This window comes from Sylvia atricapilla, chromosome 15 (genome assembly GCF_009819655.1).
Source record: "Sylvia atricapilla isolate bSylAtr1 chromosome 15, bSylAtr1.pri, whole genome shotgun sequence".
In the NCBI taxonomy this organism is placed as follows: domain Eukaryota; kingdom Metazoa; phylum Chordata; class Aves; order Passeriformes; family Sylviidae; genus Sylvia; species Sylvia atricapilla.
In genome coordinates, this window is record NC_089154.1 from 3,388,351 (window position 1) to 3,407,754 (window position 19,404).

Consider the following 19,404-nt stretch of genomic DNA (forward strand, 5'->3'; position numbering starts at 1 on the left):
AGTAACAAACAGTAAAAGGGATTGAAGGTATTAGAAAAGTGAAAAGCTAATAAACCCAAAGCCATTTAAACAAACTGACAAGAGCCCTGGCATCACTCTGAAGCATTCCGAAGCAGAATTTCCTCAGCTGAAATTACCTTGAATGCATCTTTCCAGTAAAACTGAAATTACTTCCCTTTCAGCATGAGACCTATTGAAGTACTTGACCCTCTGGACATTATAATCTTCTTGGCAGCATTATCAACAGTTGCTTCAGAAGCTGGTGAGCTGGAAGCCCAGCATGACTTGTTTGTCATGGTTTAACCCCAGCCAGCAACTAAGTGCCACACAGCTACTCATTTATTCCCTCTCACCATCTACAGGACTCTCAGTGAGGTTTATTCTGCTGCTCCATTAATTGTATTTGCTTGTATTTGGATTCCAAGACAAAAAAAGTCAATTATGGCTTACCAGGAATTATAAAGAACTTGTGCAATTGGGCTTCTGGTTTAGTTATCAATCCAAAAAGACATTCTGTACTAAGAAGTAAAAGATAAAACCATAAACAAGGTTTGCATGACTTAGAGCTCCTCAGATTAGAAAAAAACCCAAAAAACAACAAGCAAACAAACAAAAAAAATTAGAGAAAACCTAAAGAGGTTTTTATTAATGCTTTAGATGACTTAGAAAAAAAGTCACTTAATCATAACATTGTAAACAAGGAAGTTCTACAGCAGTATTTAAAAATATCCAAAATTGTTTCAGGAGCCCCATTGATTTGAATTAGGCAGCTGCATAATCACAGGGGCTGCAATTTTAATGAACATTTCAGCAGGAAATGCAGAGCTGATTATATATATATCAAAACAGGAAAGATCTGAATGCTGCAGCAACTCTTTTTTTGTTGTTGTTTTGTTTATTACCTCAGTGTGCAGATCCAAACCAACTCCAGAACTCATACAGAAGTTACCTGACAGCCCCTCTCTCCTTGGCTCCCAATGCTTCTGGCTGCAGCTCTGATCTTACTGCCCTGATACATGTCATTAGGCACAGCATTTGGAAAAATAATTAGTGATTCAATCAGATTTTACACTGGATCAAGTGGCTGGAAACTTCAATGCTGTGCTGCAGTTTTCCCTTAAAATACTTTAGGGCATGTTATATATACTTAATTAGATAATGTTTATACAGTGCTTTGAAGAAATCAGGAACTCTGTAAGGGCTGGGTCACATTTTCAGAAAGGAAAAGAGCAGTGTTGAGACAGCACAGGCAGAGAGGCAGAACAAAGCTCTCAAAAGCTGAACACCACCTTGTTTTCAGAAAGGTTTCAGGACATTTGAGAAAAAAAATAAAAAATGTCAGCAGCTTCCAACATCCAGGCACTAAGAAAGAGAAGTTGTGAAACAGGGGATGCTGCAGAGGCAGTGCAGTGACAGTGCTGCTGATACCAAAGTGACAACAGTGGCACCACAGTCACAGGGGCAGCAGCATCTCTCCAGAAGGAAAAAAACCCAAAAACTTTGCTTATACCCAAGCCCAGGGCATTATTATTACCCTCTTAACAGCAATTTGCAACATAAGGACTCAGACAGAGTTGCAGGCCTTGATAAAACAAAATGCATTCCACTCCTGTGAACACTCTTATGAATAAGAGTGGGAACTAATGGAATAAAAGTATCTGGCTGCTTATTATTTTGAGGTGAGGGAAGCAGGGCTTTTTTGTTAAAGTTAGGGTGCTTTTGGGTTGCACGGTAAAATAATAAAATACACTGCAAAACACAAACCTAAGTCTTCCTAGGAGGAACAGGGAGCAGCACATTGTCTTTCCCTGAGTGGGCACTCAGAGCAAGCACCAGAGGGGATGCAGAGCACAGAAATGGCCAGGTTCTGCCCTGGATCAGGATGAGGCACCAGATAAATCCTTCATCCAAACCTCTGTTAAAAGAGTTTGGAAAGCAACAAAGCAAGCTGTGGCTAAATCCACTCAGAATGAACCAGAGATGCTGCATCCAGACATTTGGCTCCCTACAGGGCAGGAGGCACAGAGAGTGCTCCAAAGAGTTTCCACTGAGCAATGAAAGCAAACAATGTATGCAGGGAGCTTTAAAAATGATTGCAAAGAGAGCCCTGAGCTTCTGTTCCGCGCGTTTTTGGGTTTTTTATTTGCCTATAACTAAATTACATGATTTCTTTGCAAGTCTAATTAAGCAGTTAATTGATGCTGGTGCCCTTTAGCATCTGGCATTTAAGATTAAGTAAATAATGGAGAAAAGTGCATGCAGCACCCAGCAATAATTAAACCCAGCAAGGGTTTGTTCCCCCACCCTCCCCCGTTCTAACCTGTTACACATAAATCTCCGAGGATAACTGTCTTTAATAGCCTCAAATACACTTACACACCATATAATGGATACTTGACAACAGCACTTTTCCTCCTAGAGATCGTGGATAGGAGGTGTATCTTTGCTCTTAATCAGGGGATTTCATTTTTATGCCTTGCAATCAAGGGAAAGGAAAAGCTTCATTGTGACAACTCTACCCAACTGAAGAGCATGTTATGGATCTTCATGGGAACATTTAAAAATCCAGGACTGTGACTGTTGGCATCATGCATTAAGGATTTGTGGTTAAATTTTTCCCTTTTTCACATGTTTGGTCCTTCCTGATGGACCATTCAGTGTTATTCATGTATTTCCTGAAGTCTGTGGAAATGCAGGTCATGAAAAAGAAAGACTGAGTGATCTAAAATAAAGCTCCAGGGAGACCTTAGTGCTGCTTTTTAGTTCTTAAAGGTGGTTTATAAGAAAGACATGGAGAGACCTTTTAGCAGGGCTTCTGCAATAGGTTTTAAACTAAAAGAAGGTTGATTTAGACCAGACATAAGGAAGAAGCTTTTTACAGTGAGGATGGTGAAACAGTGGCAGAGGTTGCCCAAAGAGGTGGAAGCATTTAAGGTCAGGCTGGGCAGAGCTCTAAGCAACCTGAAGATGTCCCTGCTTATTGCAAGGGGTTGGACTAGATGATCTTTAAGGGTCTCTTCCAACCCAAACTAGAGTATGATTCCATGAGTTTTTCACACGTAGAGCACTGCACTGAGATCTCCATCTGATGTTAAGAGCACAGATTCCTCAGAAGGCCGTATGTGAAGGACTGGACATAAGTTATAAGACCTATGCCAAGTCTCAGCCTACAAGAAACTCTGAACCAGCTACAGCAGACCCAGCCTCTGCTGCTCCCCCAGCAAGAAGCATAAGCTCAGTCAATGTCAGCCAGACTGCTTTCCTAACACAGCTTTGATTCAAGCTAACAACACTCTGAAAGCTTTTCAGTTCTTCCAGAGCTGCCTGATGGAAGGAATTGCTGCCCAAAGATTAGTGCCACAATCTTTTTAGACTCTGCAAGCAAAAAAAAGCTTCTGTGGAGACTCCTGCCCACCTCCCATGGGTGCCTAATTAGTATCTCTGGCACACTCAGAGACCTTTGGACAGAGGGTGCTAAAGAAGTGGAAAATATTATCATCATTATGCCTGCTCCCACCAGTGCTGGCATCCAAAGGAGAGCTTGCCCAGCAGATGGTGAAGTCGGGAGCGTGGCTGGCTTTGGTTATAATTTCCCTCGTCACAGACTCTCCCTGTTGGAGCAGCTTCCCTTCTTGATGCCTGAAGAGCAAAACCAGGACCTGCAGAACAGGACTGCATCCTGCTGGTCAGTACCACTGACACATTCAAACCAGCCAGCACTCAAATCACTGCAAACTAAATCATCCAAAGGGCTTCCTAATTAAAAAGAGCTTCACTGCGATGGCAATTCTTTTTCCCACCTGTCACAGTCAGCCCCCCTGAATTTCGATCATTGAAAGGAAAAAAAAACAACAAAGCATTAGTCAGCTTTTGTTAGGTGTCAAACATTCCCACTCTAAACAATGAGCAAAACAAGGAGAGGTGCTTAATGGCTCTCAGAGCAACTTTATACCTTCCTAAACACTATTTCTGTACCTCTTGCTAATTGCTTATTTGCCCTGGTTGTATGGAAGAGCCCAGCTCACTCCAGCTTTGACAGAGGAGAACGGCAGTGCTTAACATGCTGCAGGTGGTGTGATATGCCTGGTTCTAATTTTTATCCTTATTTATTTCTGTTGGGGTTAGCAGCGGAGGACTCTGAGCTACCTGAGGCGTAACTAAGATGCCATTAGCTTTAAATCTGTTCCCAAGTGCTGCAAGCAGCCTCTCCGTTTGGCTTAGGACATCACCTTGCGGATGAAGCCTTTGCATATGTTGGAACATTCTGCTCAAAACTTCTCTCTTCCCCAAAAACTTCCAAGGGACTCTGGAATAAAAGCACAGGGTAATGCTCCCCTCCTCTTCCCTGGGGTTTTTCATTGTAAAATGTGAAGGATCCTGGAGTAGAAAGAAGTGCTTTGAAACGGGAGCCAAGAGTAATCTCTGCTACTCCTTGTAGCACCATGGGAGTCCAAGCACGTTCTGCAGGGAGCTCGCAAATGCATCAGCACCCTGCCCACGTAGGGAGGAAGGGACTGATGGTGGAAACAACTTGACCTGGAGTTCCTCCCCACGGTGGCTGAAGATGGAAACGCCTTTAGCCCACATCTGCTGCGCGGCTCCAACATCACCGGCTCTAACGCGGGATTTATTTTTATCGCTCTTCTAAAACGAGACAGAAGCTTCCCCTCGCCTGCATCCTGCCCCGTTGCAGGGAAGGCATGGCAGCATGGCAGGCTAAAAGGGGAATCACACGCCGTCGTCATTACCAGCCTATTCAGAAAGGCTTTGCTGAATCTCTCAGATCTGCACGGTGGCTTTGATGCCACCAGCGGAGAGATTTCTGATGACACATCCGCAGTCTCCAGCGAAGGTGCTGCTGCTGCTGCTGCCTCCGGCCCTTCCTTACAGAAGCCTCTGATCTATTTAATTTAGGTGCTTTTGCCGCACACCTCTGAGGGTGTCTGATCACGGCAGAAGGTAACTTTACAACATTGCATACCCGCCCAACAACCCACCGTGCCACAGTCCTCCAACAGGACCCATCGAGACTCCTCTATTCAACAGAGACAGAAACACACTCAGAGAGCCAGAGAGTGAAAAGGCAATTTGTGAATCTGATCTCATCTTCAGCTTTTCATCTGTTTGATTTTCATCCATGGAGCTGGAGCTGGTTGTATGTAAGAATGAATATGCTGTTCCCTAATGGAAGCTGGATTGACTTGCTCTCTGAGTGGAGATGCCAGACAGGCTGGCACTGAAATGGAGAAAACATGGGAACACTGCAAGAGTGAGGGAAGATGCACCAGTGCTGTGACACACAAACCATACCTGGTAGCTTCAGTTTACTGTAAAGAACGGGCTGCTCCCAGATGCAGAGAAATCCCTGACGGGCAGACGTGAGTTTCCTGCATTTTAGGACTTGCTATGATTTAACAATACACTTCCCTCCCTGGCATAAAGGCACAGAAAGCACTGCATCTACTTCCTGACCTAACACCTGGGTGTGAGCAGGTCGATAGGGGTGAAGATGCTAAGACAGGCTTTTGTCCTTTCCTGCTGACGTCCTTGTGTCAGCACCACACTCTAAAGGATATCACAACTCCACCACATCGTCGTACTGATGTCAGTGCCATGATTAAGACAGCAAAGTAATTACAAGTGTCTGCTTTTGTATGCTGATTGCTTTCCAAATAGATGTTCTCCATTCCAAATAAATCCACTATGGATTAACGCTTCTCCTACTTGTTCACTACCTAGAATGTATTTGATTAGAAAAGCGTGATCAAAACTCTGCTTGACCATTTTTCAGCACTTCACCATTTTTCTTTTCCTCATCAGGGAGAAAAATGTATCCATTAGTTAACCTTTTCAAACACATTCTTTTTGTAGGCTAATTCAAAGAAGGATTATGAAAAAAAAAAATCGTCAGACTCGGCATGTGAATAGCTTTTTGTGAGCGCAGGGAACAAGCATTCATATATCAGAACATCAGCATGGGGAGATAAGGGAGCTGTATAGTGAGAGCTTATCTGAATGCAAGATCAGCCCTGTGAAACCAGCATAAACATCAAGGACAGAATCCATATATTGATGTAATTCTTAGTGCTACTAGTGCATTTGTGTGAATTTGCAATTAAATAAAGCTTATTCCTTACAAAGAAAACAAGAAGTTAAGGATACAATTCAAGGTCTATTGAGATCAATGGGAATTTTTTTCATTGCATTTGAATATAGCTCCCTCTCCCTCCCTCCCAACATGCCTACTAGAATATTAAGAAAGAAATTACCTGAAATTCGTTTGTACTACTTTTAAACAGACCAAGAATTGAATCCTCTGTTCTCTTAGTCTCCTTTCTAAACCAGCAAATCCAAAGCTCTCCTTTCACCCACAGCTAACATTTAATGTATTTAAATCCACATTGGTTTTGTACCAAATAAAGTCATTGAAAATACCACAAATAGATGTGAGTGACAAATTAACTGATTCAGGCAACATAACTTTGAATTTCCTGACTTTTAGGCAATTAAAATATCAACTTAATTGTTGGAACTGCGTAGCTCCTCTCATTTTAATATGTAAATCAGTCTCTATTACTCTATAGCTCAAAGAATGTGTGACTCTGCTTACTTGATTAGGCTGGGAATTGCTGGTCCTGCTGTCACTGTGTTTACACTCTAGTGACAACTTTGCACATCAAATTCACATAATGCAATGTCATCAACTTACTCATCAAACATAAACTTCTTAAATACAGCCGCTGCTCTAAAATATTGAACCTTATTTTACTTCATTTACAGCTCCTAAATAATCAGCATAAGTGAAAAGACAAACTGGAAATTCAACTGCACAACAGTATTTCTCAGAAAAAAACAGCTTCCCTCAGACAGGAAGATGAACCAGAAAAACAGGCCATGCCAAAAGCTGTCCTTCGGCTTCCAAATTTTAGTTGCATGCTGCCCCTTTAAAATGTGGTACAAGGAGACAAACTTTATTTCTCAGTCTCCACACATTCACCCCACCTCATGTGGGATTCAGTGTTAAGGAGCCCTGATTTATCCCGTGCAGACAGTCAGATGTCAGCTCCTGGTCACATATAGCTGCCTGCAAATTGATATGAGGACTCCAGAGTAAACCAGCAAACTCAGTCATTTTTTCCCTATTATGACCTGATCACCACAGGAGAACCATCTTGGACAGTATGGAGTGGGTAATTAAATTCAGTATATTCCCATTCCTGTAATCTCCTGAATCCAGTAAACAGCCCCAACCAAAGGGACCTTCCCCTTGCCAGCACAAGGCTTTTTAAGGCTTCCCAGTGTCCTTGACACCCCTTGCAAAGTCCCTCCACTGGATTTCTCCCAGTCTGCTGGCTCGCAGAGGCACCAGGCATTACTGTCCAGGAGAAGCAATGCACTGCCAACACAGAGCAGAGATGTGAGGATCCACCACGCTGCCAGGATGGTTCCTCTGATGTCAGGGAAATCCTGTCGGCCTCAATTTGAGACATCAGCACAAGCCTTTCTTCTCAATCCTGCTGATGAATGAAAGAGCATTTTCAATTGTGTACACATCAGGCCTTATCAAAAGCTGCTGCACGATGCAGAGTGCTGTCAGAGGCAGCTCACAGCACAGCCCCAAAGGGCAGCTGCAGATAATACTGCATTTCCTCCCCTTCAGCACTGGAGAGATCCAGCAGGAGCATCCCAGCCACCAAGGAGGCCACAACCAAGCAGTGAGAGCTCGACTCAAGTATCCCAGGCAGGAAAACACAAATGACAAAGTTTGCCAGGCTCAACAGGCTTGCCTCTGGTTGACAAAGAAACCATTAGCACAGAGGGATATCTAAGAACCTGGGGGATGTAGAAGAACTGTGGCCACAAAAGGTGTTACCTTCACGTGGCAGTTTCTGTACAGGACAAATTTGTTGGTGTTTTCCAAGGACTGTGAGGGAAGGAGTTAAAACACAGAGAAAAGGATTTTGGATCCTTCTGCAGCTCATTGACTTCTCTGACTTTTTCAGGGCAAAGGCTCTGAATGTCCCCTGAGTAGAAATGAATGAGCACAGCTACTTCTGGGAGTGAGAACAACTCTTCCCCATGCTCACTTTGTATTTCACTCAGCTACTGATGGACTGGGAACTGGAATCCCAAGTAATCAGGCTTAAAAGTGCTGTTTCTATTACCAGTTTTTCCTTCACAGTCACATACAGAAGGAGACAGAATACTCCTTGTCAGCCCAGGTTTCTTTACACATTTTCTCTTGATTTATCTGCTCTCTGAAGTCACCTCTAACCTCGCTCTCTGCCCAGCTGTAGTGGCTTTAGCTACCTCTAACCTTCCCACCTACCTCAGCAAAGGCAGCCTCTTCCTCTCCAGATGTGACACCACACCTTTACTGTGTCAGTAAAGGAAAATGCATTTACCCAGCCTTCTCCTCAGCTGTATTTTCTTACATTTCCATTACACCCAGACTCATGTCAGGATCACTAAACCCAGAGAATCTTCCCTTGGGAGCCTCCTTCCTCATACTGCTACAGAAACCGCTGCAGATGTTGTTGCAGTTGTGTTTAAATTTGGTGCTCCTCATCATATATACATTCTTATTTCCCTTTCCATTTCCTTCTCTCTCACAACTTATTTCACTACTTTTTCTTTCCAAAAATGGTTTTATTTTTTTTATGGAACAAAGCTTTTCCTTCTACTAAATATTTTGTAATCCATTTCTGCACAGTGCCTGGCAAGAGGGTAGAAGAAGCTTCAAAAAAACCCCTTGTAAGGACTTGCTGGAGCTGTATGGAAGTACTATGTAGGTTCACAGGCTGCCTGTTAGAAAAACAGAAATACTGAGTTCTCCAAGAACTTCACATGTGAAACTGGTAGAAAAGCAGGGCAGGAAGAAATCCTGCAGCTTTTTTTTGCTCTTTGTGAAGGCTAAGTATAGTCTGGATAGTAACCTTTGACTGACACCAAGTTTTACACATTCGCCAGCTCCAACAGATCTACTTTACAGAATTTATTACAAACCTCTGGCTCCCTGGACAGCGGAGAGAGCCTGAAAGTTCCAGCAATGTCTCAGTGGCACCTCCCACCCCAGTTTCACAAGAAGCTGCAGGCTTCAGGCATCCCTGGGGGTTTGTTGGGTCAGCAGCCTTTGGCCCTCTCGCAGCACACAGATTACACCGAGCTCGGGGCAAGTCTCTGGTTGTTCAACAGACTGATGGCAACTTGCCACAGGCAGGGCATGCTGTTTGCAATGTCCTCAGTGCTGCATGACTTCACATCTCTATCATCTCCAAAGAAACAGAAAAAACAAACCTTGGGAATCTTTCTGGATGAGGAATACTATATATGATTAAAGCAGGTGGGGTTTTGTTGTTTTTTTGTTTTTTTGTTTTTTTTCTTTTAGATCAGAAGACATTTCTTCCAGCCCTCTTAAGATACTGGGCTTTCATTCAAGCCAGGACCTTTATAGGTGCCTGCAGTGACTTCTGTAGTGCAGAACGTTTACCATCAAAGGCACTGTTGCTGAATCAGAACACACAAAAGCTTCAAGGTATTATCCCCTCATGGCTGCACTGCCCAAATCCATTGACACCATTCAGGGACTCTCCCCTGACCACTGTTACCCTGTCAACATGAAGTACAGGAGACCACAACTCTGCTGGAGTTTTTTGTGAAAACAGGTATATTTAGCAGCACCACCTGGCTATCTCCAGTGCTGGGCTGAGACAAAGGGATATGGATAATAATGAAGGGAATCAAAGTAAGCTCTATTTAAACTATCAGCTTATTCCCAGTCTTAATATACAATTCAGGTCCCAGACTGGTGTGAATGTCTTGCAGGAGAGAAAGCAGCACCATAAAAACAGTAATAACGAGAATTAGCTGAGAGATGGAGGGATTGCCCCACGGAGGCTGTGGAGTCAGCACAGGAGGGCAGGCAGCTCCCAGTGGGTCAGGAATGCTGCTAGTAACTCTCATCCCTTGTGCTGCTTTCCATATCACTGGGGGTTTGCACAACAATGCTATGCAACATCTCAGATGCAGGCAGCAGCAGGGGATGATTTCTTCCCCCATCAAGGATATGTGGCCATCTCTGGAGTGAAAGAGGACAGACCTTCATCAGTGCACAGCAAAGCACCAGAGGCAAAGTCAAGCTCTTTATTAACTTCAGATGAAACTGGGATATGCAGAAAGCAATTTACTGAGATACAGGCAGGGCACAAAGGCTAACATCCTGCTTTTAACTGAAGTCCCTTAACATCTGAAGGCAGCAAATGCCCTGGACCTTCGTGTCTCTTTAGAACAGAGGCAGTTCCTTCAGTACAAGTGAAGGGGAACTGGCAGGTTAAACCTAAGTGACAGAAGGGTCACCTAATGAATCCTTGCTGTGCTTCAGGAAGAGGCAGGATGAGACTGAAGGAGAGCTGCCCTCTGTGCACTGCTGGCCCAAGCCCATTTAACCACTGGGATGCTGGAACCACTGGCACAGAGTGAGGAATGGGGGCTGCACTTCCACATGTGCACCCACCAGCAGCTGAGGTCAGGGGAGGATCTTCCATCAGGTGGACTCGGGTGTCATTCCTGGCTGCAGCCCTCATCATGTGTGGATTCCCTACACAGATGGCAGGAAGCACCAAAGCTTCCAAGCACCAACAGCTCAGCCAACTGTGGATGGAGAATGGCAACTTCTAAATTCCATCTGCTCCTTTTTTGTCACCTTCTGTACTCAGAAACACATTCATCAGAAGCACAAGCACACTGGGACAGTGACAAATTTTACCGTCTCTGGCGTGTCACTTCAACAAGATTAGATTATTTTAATATTAATTCATTACCCAATTTAAATCCAATTAAATACATTTTACAAGGCCCTGGCATGGCTGTGATGCTGGGGACAGCCCCTGCTGAATGCCAGGTGTAGCATCTGTGTTAGGGCCAAACACCTGCCTCACAGTGAGATTCCCAGTCCTTCATCAAGGACCCCCTTGTCCCACCTTTTTCCTAACAAGGGGAAAAGGACACTGAAACCACTCGGATGAATAGCTTTTCTTTTTGGTGGGATTATGCGCAGGAAAATAGTTCCAAAGTTCTCCCCAGATGGTTGAAATCAGACTTGATTTCTCCATCTTCCTTCCTGGTAGGGGTGCCAGCCTCTCTCTCACCAGAAAGAATATTAAAAGCACTTTTCCTCTTTCTCACGGGGAGAAGCTGCATGAAGAAGGGAACACTCTGGTGTAGCTACAGGATAGCAATAAATCATGAGAGCTCATGGAAAATTCACATTACTGGATTCTTTTAGTCAGGTACCAGCTTCCATGGGTCATCCATTCCTACCTTCAGATACATTACCTTTAAGACAGGAACACAAATGGAGATAAGGAGCACCTGAACCATTGTCTCTCATTCCTACCTATGCTTTGTTACAAGTCATTACTTCTTTCAGCTCCCCATTAACTCCCACCTACATATTTGCCTGCAACTAAGACCCAAATCCATCTCTAGCAGTGCCAGAAATCAAGAGGTCTACCAAGAGCCCACAGGGCAAACAAAGAAAGATCTAAGCAGAAATGGCCTGGAGAGAAATGGGGAAAAAAATAGGAAAAGCTATGGAGATGGAAAAAAAAAGTAGAAGATGCAGACTGAAATACAGAAGGGGCAGTGGAGAGAAGGTGTGAAGAGCATGGGAAAGGGAAATGCAGAACTGGAACAGATTTCAGATCTGTGCAGCAATGCCCTGTGCCACCTTCCCAAAGCTGTCACAATCTGCATCCCCGTTTCTGAGGCAGGAGGACGCGGAGCCTCTCCCCAGATGGCTGTCTGACCTTGGTGCTCCCAGCCCTTACACAACCCAGCAGAGGAACACAGCACTCACAGAGCTGCAGCCCACCCGAGTGTGGTGCCCACAGCCCTGCCCCTCAGCACCCCAGGAGCCTGCCCTGCCAAGCTGCAGTTTGGGAAAGGACAGGATGTTGTCACAGCTCTCCATAGGTCCCCATCTGAACGGGGACTGTTACAGCAGAAAGGAGAGGAAAGGGCCACTGAACCACGTGGCAAGTTGCCAGGCTGTGCTGCAGCCTCCAGCGGTTATGCTCAAAGAGATTTAAAGTCCAGCATAACCTTGATTTTTAATAGAGTCACATTTAATGAGCTTTAACGTCCACAGTAATAATTTTCTTATTACCTACGCAGGAGTCGGAAATACGATCAGAAGAAATGTGCTGCACTCCAGTCCAATGAAGGGATTTAACAATGGCCAATACATTATTATCAAAACCATCAACATCATTGTCCTTAATGCCTTTTTTTGGTTGGTATAATTATAATTCTGTGAACCATAAGCATAGCTGTTGCATACCACATAAGCTTGCTGAATGCATCAAACCTGGCTGGCTGGAGGCCACTCAAAATCCCTCACCTCGCCAAGCAGCCAGCCAGGTTATATGGCAAAACAGGACAATAAAATCTTACATTTCCCTCTATCTGTCTAAAGGCAAAATGCAAACTTACATATGACCTCTGCTGTCCTCCCAGCTTTTATCCACACTCTTCCTACTCTGTCCTTGCTCTCTTTTCAGCCCCTTCTATTCTGACACCAGGGACCTCCCATCTCAAAAAGCTCAGAGAACTGGATTTGCCTCTTGCATGTGTGACACGAGCAAGCTGGATAAACAGACAGATGGGGACTGCAGCTGACAGAAAGGGGTAAAAGAAAAACTCCAATTCTTGTTATTTTTGTACAGAAACAGCTTCACAGAACTCACAGAAATCTGTGACACAACCAACCTCCCTCCCCGGGGTAGCCAATCGGCCAGTGACAAACAAAGCAGAGGGAGTTTCTGCCACACGCTCCCCACTTCACACCTTGAAAAGGCACTGAAGCAGAAGGCATGTGGCAGCTGTTCCTGTGGGCAGAGCTAAGAAAACAGCACAAGCTGGATCCTCCATGTCTTATCCAGAGGGAGACAGGGTGAGTTTTCTGGCCACACGTTCCCTGTTGTTGAGCCACTGCTGAACAGCTGCTGCATCCCCACTGCGGATGCAGGATGGAGTCAGTGCAGAAATGGATGCAGCTTGCACAGCACACTTGATCAGCTGTCCCCAAACCCACCAGGAGCTCTCCCTGCTCCAGCAAAGAGCCCAAATCTGGCATTCATCTGGCTAATTCAAAGTCAGCTCAGAATAACCCTTGTGGTCGGCACAGTAACACCCTCAGCATCTCTTCACATCCCAACATTTGCAGTCCCCATGCTCTGACCATGCTGCTGAATGCTCCCACAGCAGAAATGAGAGTTTAGGTGTATTTATGGCAATGTGCCCTGTGCAGGATAGTGATGCACTCATACACATGAAATACATGAAAAAATGCCCAAGATCTTTCCACATAACCTTGCTTCCTATACCTTCAACCTGTCCTCAAAGAGAGTCATCCACAGGGCTGCTCCATCCTTCAACAGCTTTTTCCCATTTTGTTTACAAGAACCACATCCAGATGCACTTATAGGCACTCTGAGAATCCAAGGAGCCTTCCTGTGACTTTGGTAAATGACACTGAAGTACTTTCCACCCCTCTAAGTTCTGAACCTGATGCTCTTTCATCTGAGATGGTCACCAGAAATCAGAATGATGTAGCTTGGGACTGGGGTAAAAGGAAAAAAAAAAAAAAAAGCTTCACAAACGTGAGGCTGGAAATACCCTGAAGCCCAGTGAGCTGTTTGTTTTCCTGCTGGAATCAAAGGCAGAAGAGAAAACAGCTTTAAAAATGCATCCCTTCTGAGCTAAGGACAAACCTGGTAACATCCCAGCACAGAGGCACCTCACAAACAGCTAAAACCAGCTGTGTGCAAAGGCAGCAGAACGGTAATTCTAACACATCACAGGAGGCACACGTGAGGAACACATTCCCCCAGAAGAGATGGTCTAATTACTGCAGATGATACCCCAGAGGCTCATTCATCAGTGACAGAGACACGGCTGACCCCACCTCTGCAGCCTGTGCCCTCGCTGGGCACTGCCAGCCCCTGGACCTGCAGCATCACATGTGTCTGGTACTGGGGGCACAGGCACAGACAAGGGCACTGAGCAGCAGCATCTACTGCAATTTAAACCCCTACAACCCAGGGCATTTCAAATTCAGATTGCAATGCAAGAGCTATCCCCAAGAACTGCTCACTGGGGGTCTGAGCCTGGAAGCTCCTACAGACAATGGTCTTTTTAAATGTTTGCCAAGTGTTTCATGCTTCTGCATCTGTTAGAGCATCCACTAAGAGGAGTGACAGAACTGTCACTTACTTGTGACATGCAGTGAGCTCTTCACTTTATAAACCACCCCATCTGCACATTTCACCATCACAGTTTTAAGGCTATACAGCACCATAATCCACTCTGAGATGCTGGAACAAACACATTCTCAGCAGTAATACAGTGCCATTGTTTGAGTGATGGGAAAACAGACAAGCTTCTTTATGAGAATTCTGGTTTCATAGCAAAGAAAGATGTTTTCTTCTGTGCATTTTCTTTAAAGCTGGGCTCTGTCCTTTCGTGGGTCTGAAGTCTCCAGCACTCGTGACCTTTGGGAAAAGTTCTGCTCTCTCAGTCTCATCTGAGGGAGGTGCCTGACCTCCAGACATTGACCATGTACATGCAGTTGGAACACACCAGGTTTGCTCCACACAGACCTTCAGTTCTCTTTCATTTTTTTTCTCCTATAACAATTTTTTTTTTTTTGAGGCTATTAGAGGGTTACAGCAGTAACTTCTCCTGAGCTCTTCAGCATAACTTGTTTCTGTCTGGTCCCTCACAGTGTTACAGATGATGGGTTAGGCTTTATTGATATCCTTACCTCGATTTTCAGATCTGAGACCATGTCTGGAGGTGTTGATTTTTGGGGTTACTGTACTAAAAGGTCTCGCTCAGGTATGTGAAAGGAAGACAGACTGTACTGGAGTGTCACAGATTCTGTGAAACGTATTTAGCTCAGTGAAAGATGTACTTTGCTTTCATGGAGTATTGAATGTAGCTGTGATTAATGGGGCACATATACACTGATAAACAATATTAATTTGTTTTAAGCCAGGTCTGAAAAGATTCCAACCACTTGCTTCCCTGCAGCTATGAAAGTTATTTCCTGCTGTCTCTAGTACCTCAAGGGCTAAACCAGCCCTGAAAGGAAGGATATATTTCCTTTCACTCTGCCAGCAGCACCAGCCTATGAAGGCTGTTGTATTGGTATTTCATTCATCATGAACAAATTATATGAATTATTATTATTTAGCCTTACCACCCACCCTGTACCACAGGATTGCCACCACACATTCACTCTCTCCTGCACCAGCCCAGCTGTTTTCATTTCCCACCCAAGCACTCCATCAAGCTCGCTGTCTGCAGTGCCTCCCTCTGCTCCTGCACTCAGCTCCTCTGGCAGCACAGATGGATAAATGCATCCCCAGAAGCCAGCAGCCTACCTGCAACTTCCTGTGGGGACTGAAAACCCCCGACTCCTTCCAGATTCCCAGGGATGGAGCCTCCTTCTTTGAGCACCCTCACCAGCTCCCTCAGCCTTTCACACTCCTCCTGCAGCTGCTGCTGCTCCTCCTTGCGCTGCTGCTTGGCCAAACTCATCGGGTTCATGCTGAAGTGGACAACTTTGGTCCTGCTGGGGTCGTAGTCACCCTGGGTGGCAGGAAAAAAAAGACCAACGAAAGCACTTTGAGTGACCAATCCAACCTCCAAGTCCACCCAGCCTGCACCACTCAGTGAAATGAAAAAAAAAAATGTTACAGCAAGAAAATAAGGTGACATTTATGCAGTGACAAGGTTTTATTCCAACAGCTGAAGGCAGCCAAACTCTGTATTGTTTCTCCATCTCTTGCTGCTCCATCTTTAAAAACACCCTGAAATGAGGTAAAGAAACAACAAACAAACAAACAAAAAATAACCAAAGCAGAAAAAACCCACAGGAACACCCCACTTAACAGAACTTGTTCCCTGGCTCATACTTCCACAGTCAAATTTAACTCCAGAAATGAAATTTTATAGCTGTATTTAAAATCTCTTGATAGCAGGAGATTATAATGAACACCCAAACACACCCTTAAATACAGCAGGACGCGCAGTGCCAGCCTGATTTATGGCTCATATGAGCCAGCAACATTCATGGCATCCAAAGGTGGAGTCATCAGCAAGTTGTATCAGCCTGTCCCAAGCCAAGGAACCGATATTCCATTCCTTTTTTCTCAAAGGAGAATTGTATTTACAGCAGTCTAAATAGCCAGTCAAGCCCTAAGATGGCAAATTAATATTCTTTCAAAGCGAGAGGAAAACACTGATGTTTCATTTGTGATTTCAGAGAGACAATTTTCATATAAACTACAGGAAGCCTCACAACCATAAATGTAGTGAAACATGTGCTACTGCTGGCTGCCACGGCACTCTGCCCAGCTGAAACCCTATAGCAGTGCCTGCATAAAAAGCTATTTTATATGGTAATATTTTTCCTTCAATTAAATTTCGGGACCTAAAGTGATTTTGTAAACATTAATTAACCCTCAAGAGCAGCATGAGGTAGGTATTATCCCAATTTTATCATTTCATTTCCATTAAGGACGTGATGGAACTTTAAGTGGGTTTTTTTTTTCCATGCAAACCAGAGCAGAGACTGAGCGACTTCATCCCGCATCGTTTGTAAGAGATCTCAGAAGACCCCACTCCCAAACATCTTTGATTGAAAATATCTCTAGTCACATACTGTGACTAGATTCATCAGGCTGCTGAAACTCACTGCCCCAGAGCCTGGCAACAGACACAAAATTACATCAAAGATGGGTCTGACAAATTCAAGGACAACAGCTCCATAACTGGGCCACGCCAGGGCAGGCCATGTGAGAATCTTCCAGCATCTCTGGGTGCTGCAGGAGTGCTGGAGAGCATGGACAGACGTGTGGGCTTTCACAAAACAGCAGCTTCTATCACCGTGGTCAAAGATGCTCATCTGGGGTTTTCTTCCCAGAGGAAAAGAAAAAAAAAGAGGAGTGTGGTGGTTCCTCATGAGAGACCAACTTGAGCACAGCTCTGCATCTGGGCAGGAGAGTCACTGTTCCCCAGAGTAAGTGCAAGTCACAAAGAAAGGAGATGACCTGTGTATGCCCCAGGCCAGGAAGGGGTGGGAGGAACTCTCAGAGGTCTGCCCTGGTCCAAGAGCTCAGCCCAGGGAGCTGGGAAGGAAATGGAAAAGATTTATTGGGATCTCTTACAAAAGGCATGGAAACCTGGGTACCCTTCCCAGCTGTCTGCGCTCCCCAGTCAGGGCTGTGTGGTCTCCCAGACCTTGGCCACGCACTCAGAAGGTGATGCACGTTCCCTTACAGCCCCAGCCTCACTCCAGTGACCTCAGGAACACCTGGGAGGGCAGCACTGCCCTGCAGCCCCACAGCAACAGCGATTTGTGAGGCCATTTCCACAGCCAGGCTGAGACAAACCTCCCCTAACTGGCAACTCGGGCCAAAAGAAGAAAGAATCCCACCATCAGCCTAAATCAAAGAGAAATGCAGGTGAGACCTAAAGGACACAAAGCAGCATCTTGGAGATGTCAAACAGAGGGAGAAGGAGGAAGACAGCTGCAACACCAGCTCATTAGATGTATTCTCCCCAGCACACACTGGCATTTACAAACCTGCTCTTGCACTCAGCTCGTTACCTTCTCCTGCTATTTGCACTTCAGGATTCCTCCAGACAGGTCAGGGCACTCCTCACTCCTGTGTTTGTCTTTCAGGGGAAGAGATTCAACTCCGAAGTTTGCAACAGGGCTTACTCTGGCTGCCAGGAGGATGCTGCAGTGTCAGCTGTGGATCCCAGCTCTCCTTGGGCAGCTGCTGGTGCTCCTGACCAGCTGGGAAGGGCTCTGGCCCTTGCCAAGGTCAGGCAGAGCTCACAGCTCCTCGTCCTGGCTGCCAGCACCACTCCAGCTCCAGTGCAGGGATCACCACTGCTGCAGACCCAGCAGCAGGATGCCTGTGTGAGGAAAGCCTTGCACACCTGGAGACTGCTGCTGCCTCCCTGCCAGGGCTGCTGCAACCCACACTGCACCAGTGTGTTCATTCTGCAGCTTATTTACCCTTTTCCATCATCCATCTGGCCTTTCTATAAAGCCCTGCCACCAAGCTGCAGTGCTTTGGCTCTTAGAGATCTTTCAGAGCATTTTTCCTCTCCTTTCATAATATGCCCCCCTTGAAAAATCTTGCTCTAAAACTCATCAGCAGGGCTCAGCCTTATTTCCAGGGTTCACCAGCTCTCCTCAGCACATCAGTCTGCAGCTTCACTGAGACAAGAAAATCTCTTAAAAGCCCACAGTGTGACGAAGGCAGTGGCAGAATCCATCTCATTTAACATTTCTGGGAGATCACTAACATATTTGCTATGCTACTCACAATTTTGGGCTAGGGGCAGTAGCTTTCTCTTTCTTCTACACAGCACACATCAAACCAGTACATTTCTCCCTACAGCTAAAATATTAGTGCAGCTGGTTTATATTATAGCAATGCCTAAAAGAAACCAAGTGAGACAGGGATCCCAGCATGCCAAGGCCCATACAAACCCCACAGGAAACTACCAATTAAAGCCCAAAAAGCAAACAACAAAGCCTGAAGATGCAGCACGTCAGGGGAGTGCAGGTATGGAAAGATGCTGGTTCCAGGTTCCTCAGCAGCATGGCAGAAAAGAAAACACACCTTCAGAGCTGCTCCTCCTCACCCCCAGACCGTGCTGCCACCTCCCAGCACCAAGCAGAGCGTTATTTAGGTCTCCAGGAAATTTACTGGCACTCTCCGGAGTTTCGAATAAATGCAGGAAGCTTTCCATGGAAACGGTGCAGACCAGAGGCAGTGTCTGATGAAAGGGATGGCTCTCATGGGTAGGTAATATAGAAAGTCAAAACAGCATCACAGCTTGGGACGTTTGGAGTGTTTTTCCCAAATTTCTGAAGGTTGGGGGTGACTTTGTGTCCAGAAAATGAGTGGTTTAGGGTTGGCTCTATGAAGGCCCATGGCTGGAAAACTGCTCCGTATTTTTCTGTCTCAAATAAGAGAAAGAAAGGCAGCATTAAAATCTCACTAGCATTTGATAGACATGAAACCCTAACGCTGGTAGGAAACCAGGGACTGAAGAAAGCAAACAACATCCTCCTGAAATCCCTTTCGTTCTGGAAAATGTAAATTGCTGTTTTTCTCTGTCAACTGCACTTCCACCTACAATAAATTAGTCTTACTGATCATAATTTTGTTCTTTCAGTTATGCAGCAAAAGCCTGGAGAATTGTTTCAGGCACTGGGAGAGAAGACCTAAAACAGATTTTCCCATTTAGAAAATCATTTCTAATCTTGGGTGACTGAAGAGGAAAAGCAAACAGTGGCATTTGAAAGGCAGGCAC

The 19,404-nt window shown here is 45.2% G+C and overlaps 1 protein-coding gene across 1 annotated transcript in view; it reads right to left on the minus strand.

Annotated features, from left to right (window-relative positions):
- The window catches only part of MAD1L1 (mitotic arrest deficient 1 like 1), a 355,712-nt gene that overhangs the window by 106,650 nt on the left and 229,658 nt on the right, over nucleotides 1-19,404 (minus strand). Inside the window, exon 16 of the mRNA XM_066329740.1 lies at nucleotides 15,447-15,654. Within this exon, the coding sequence (XP_066185837.1) occupies nucleotides 15,447-15,654 (208 nt within the window). The remainder of the gene's footprint in view (nucleotides 1-15,446; nucleotides 15,655-19,404) is intronic.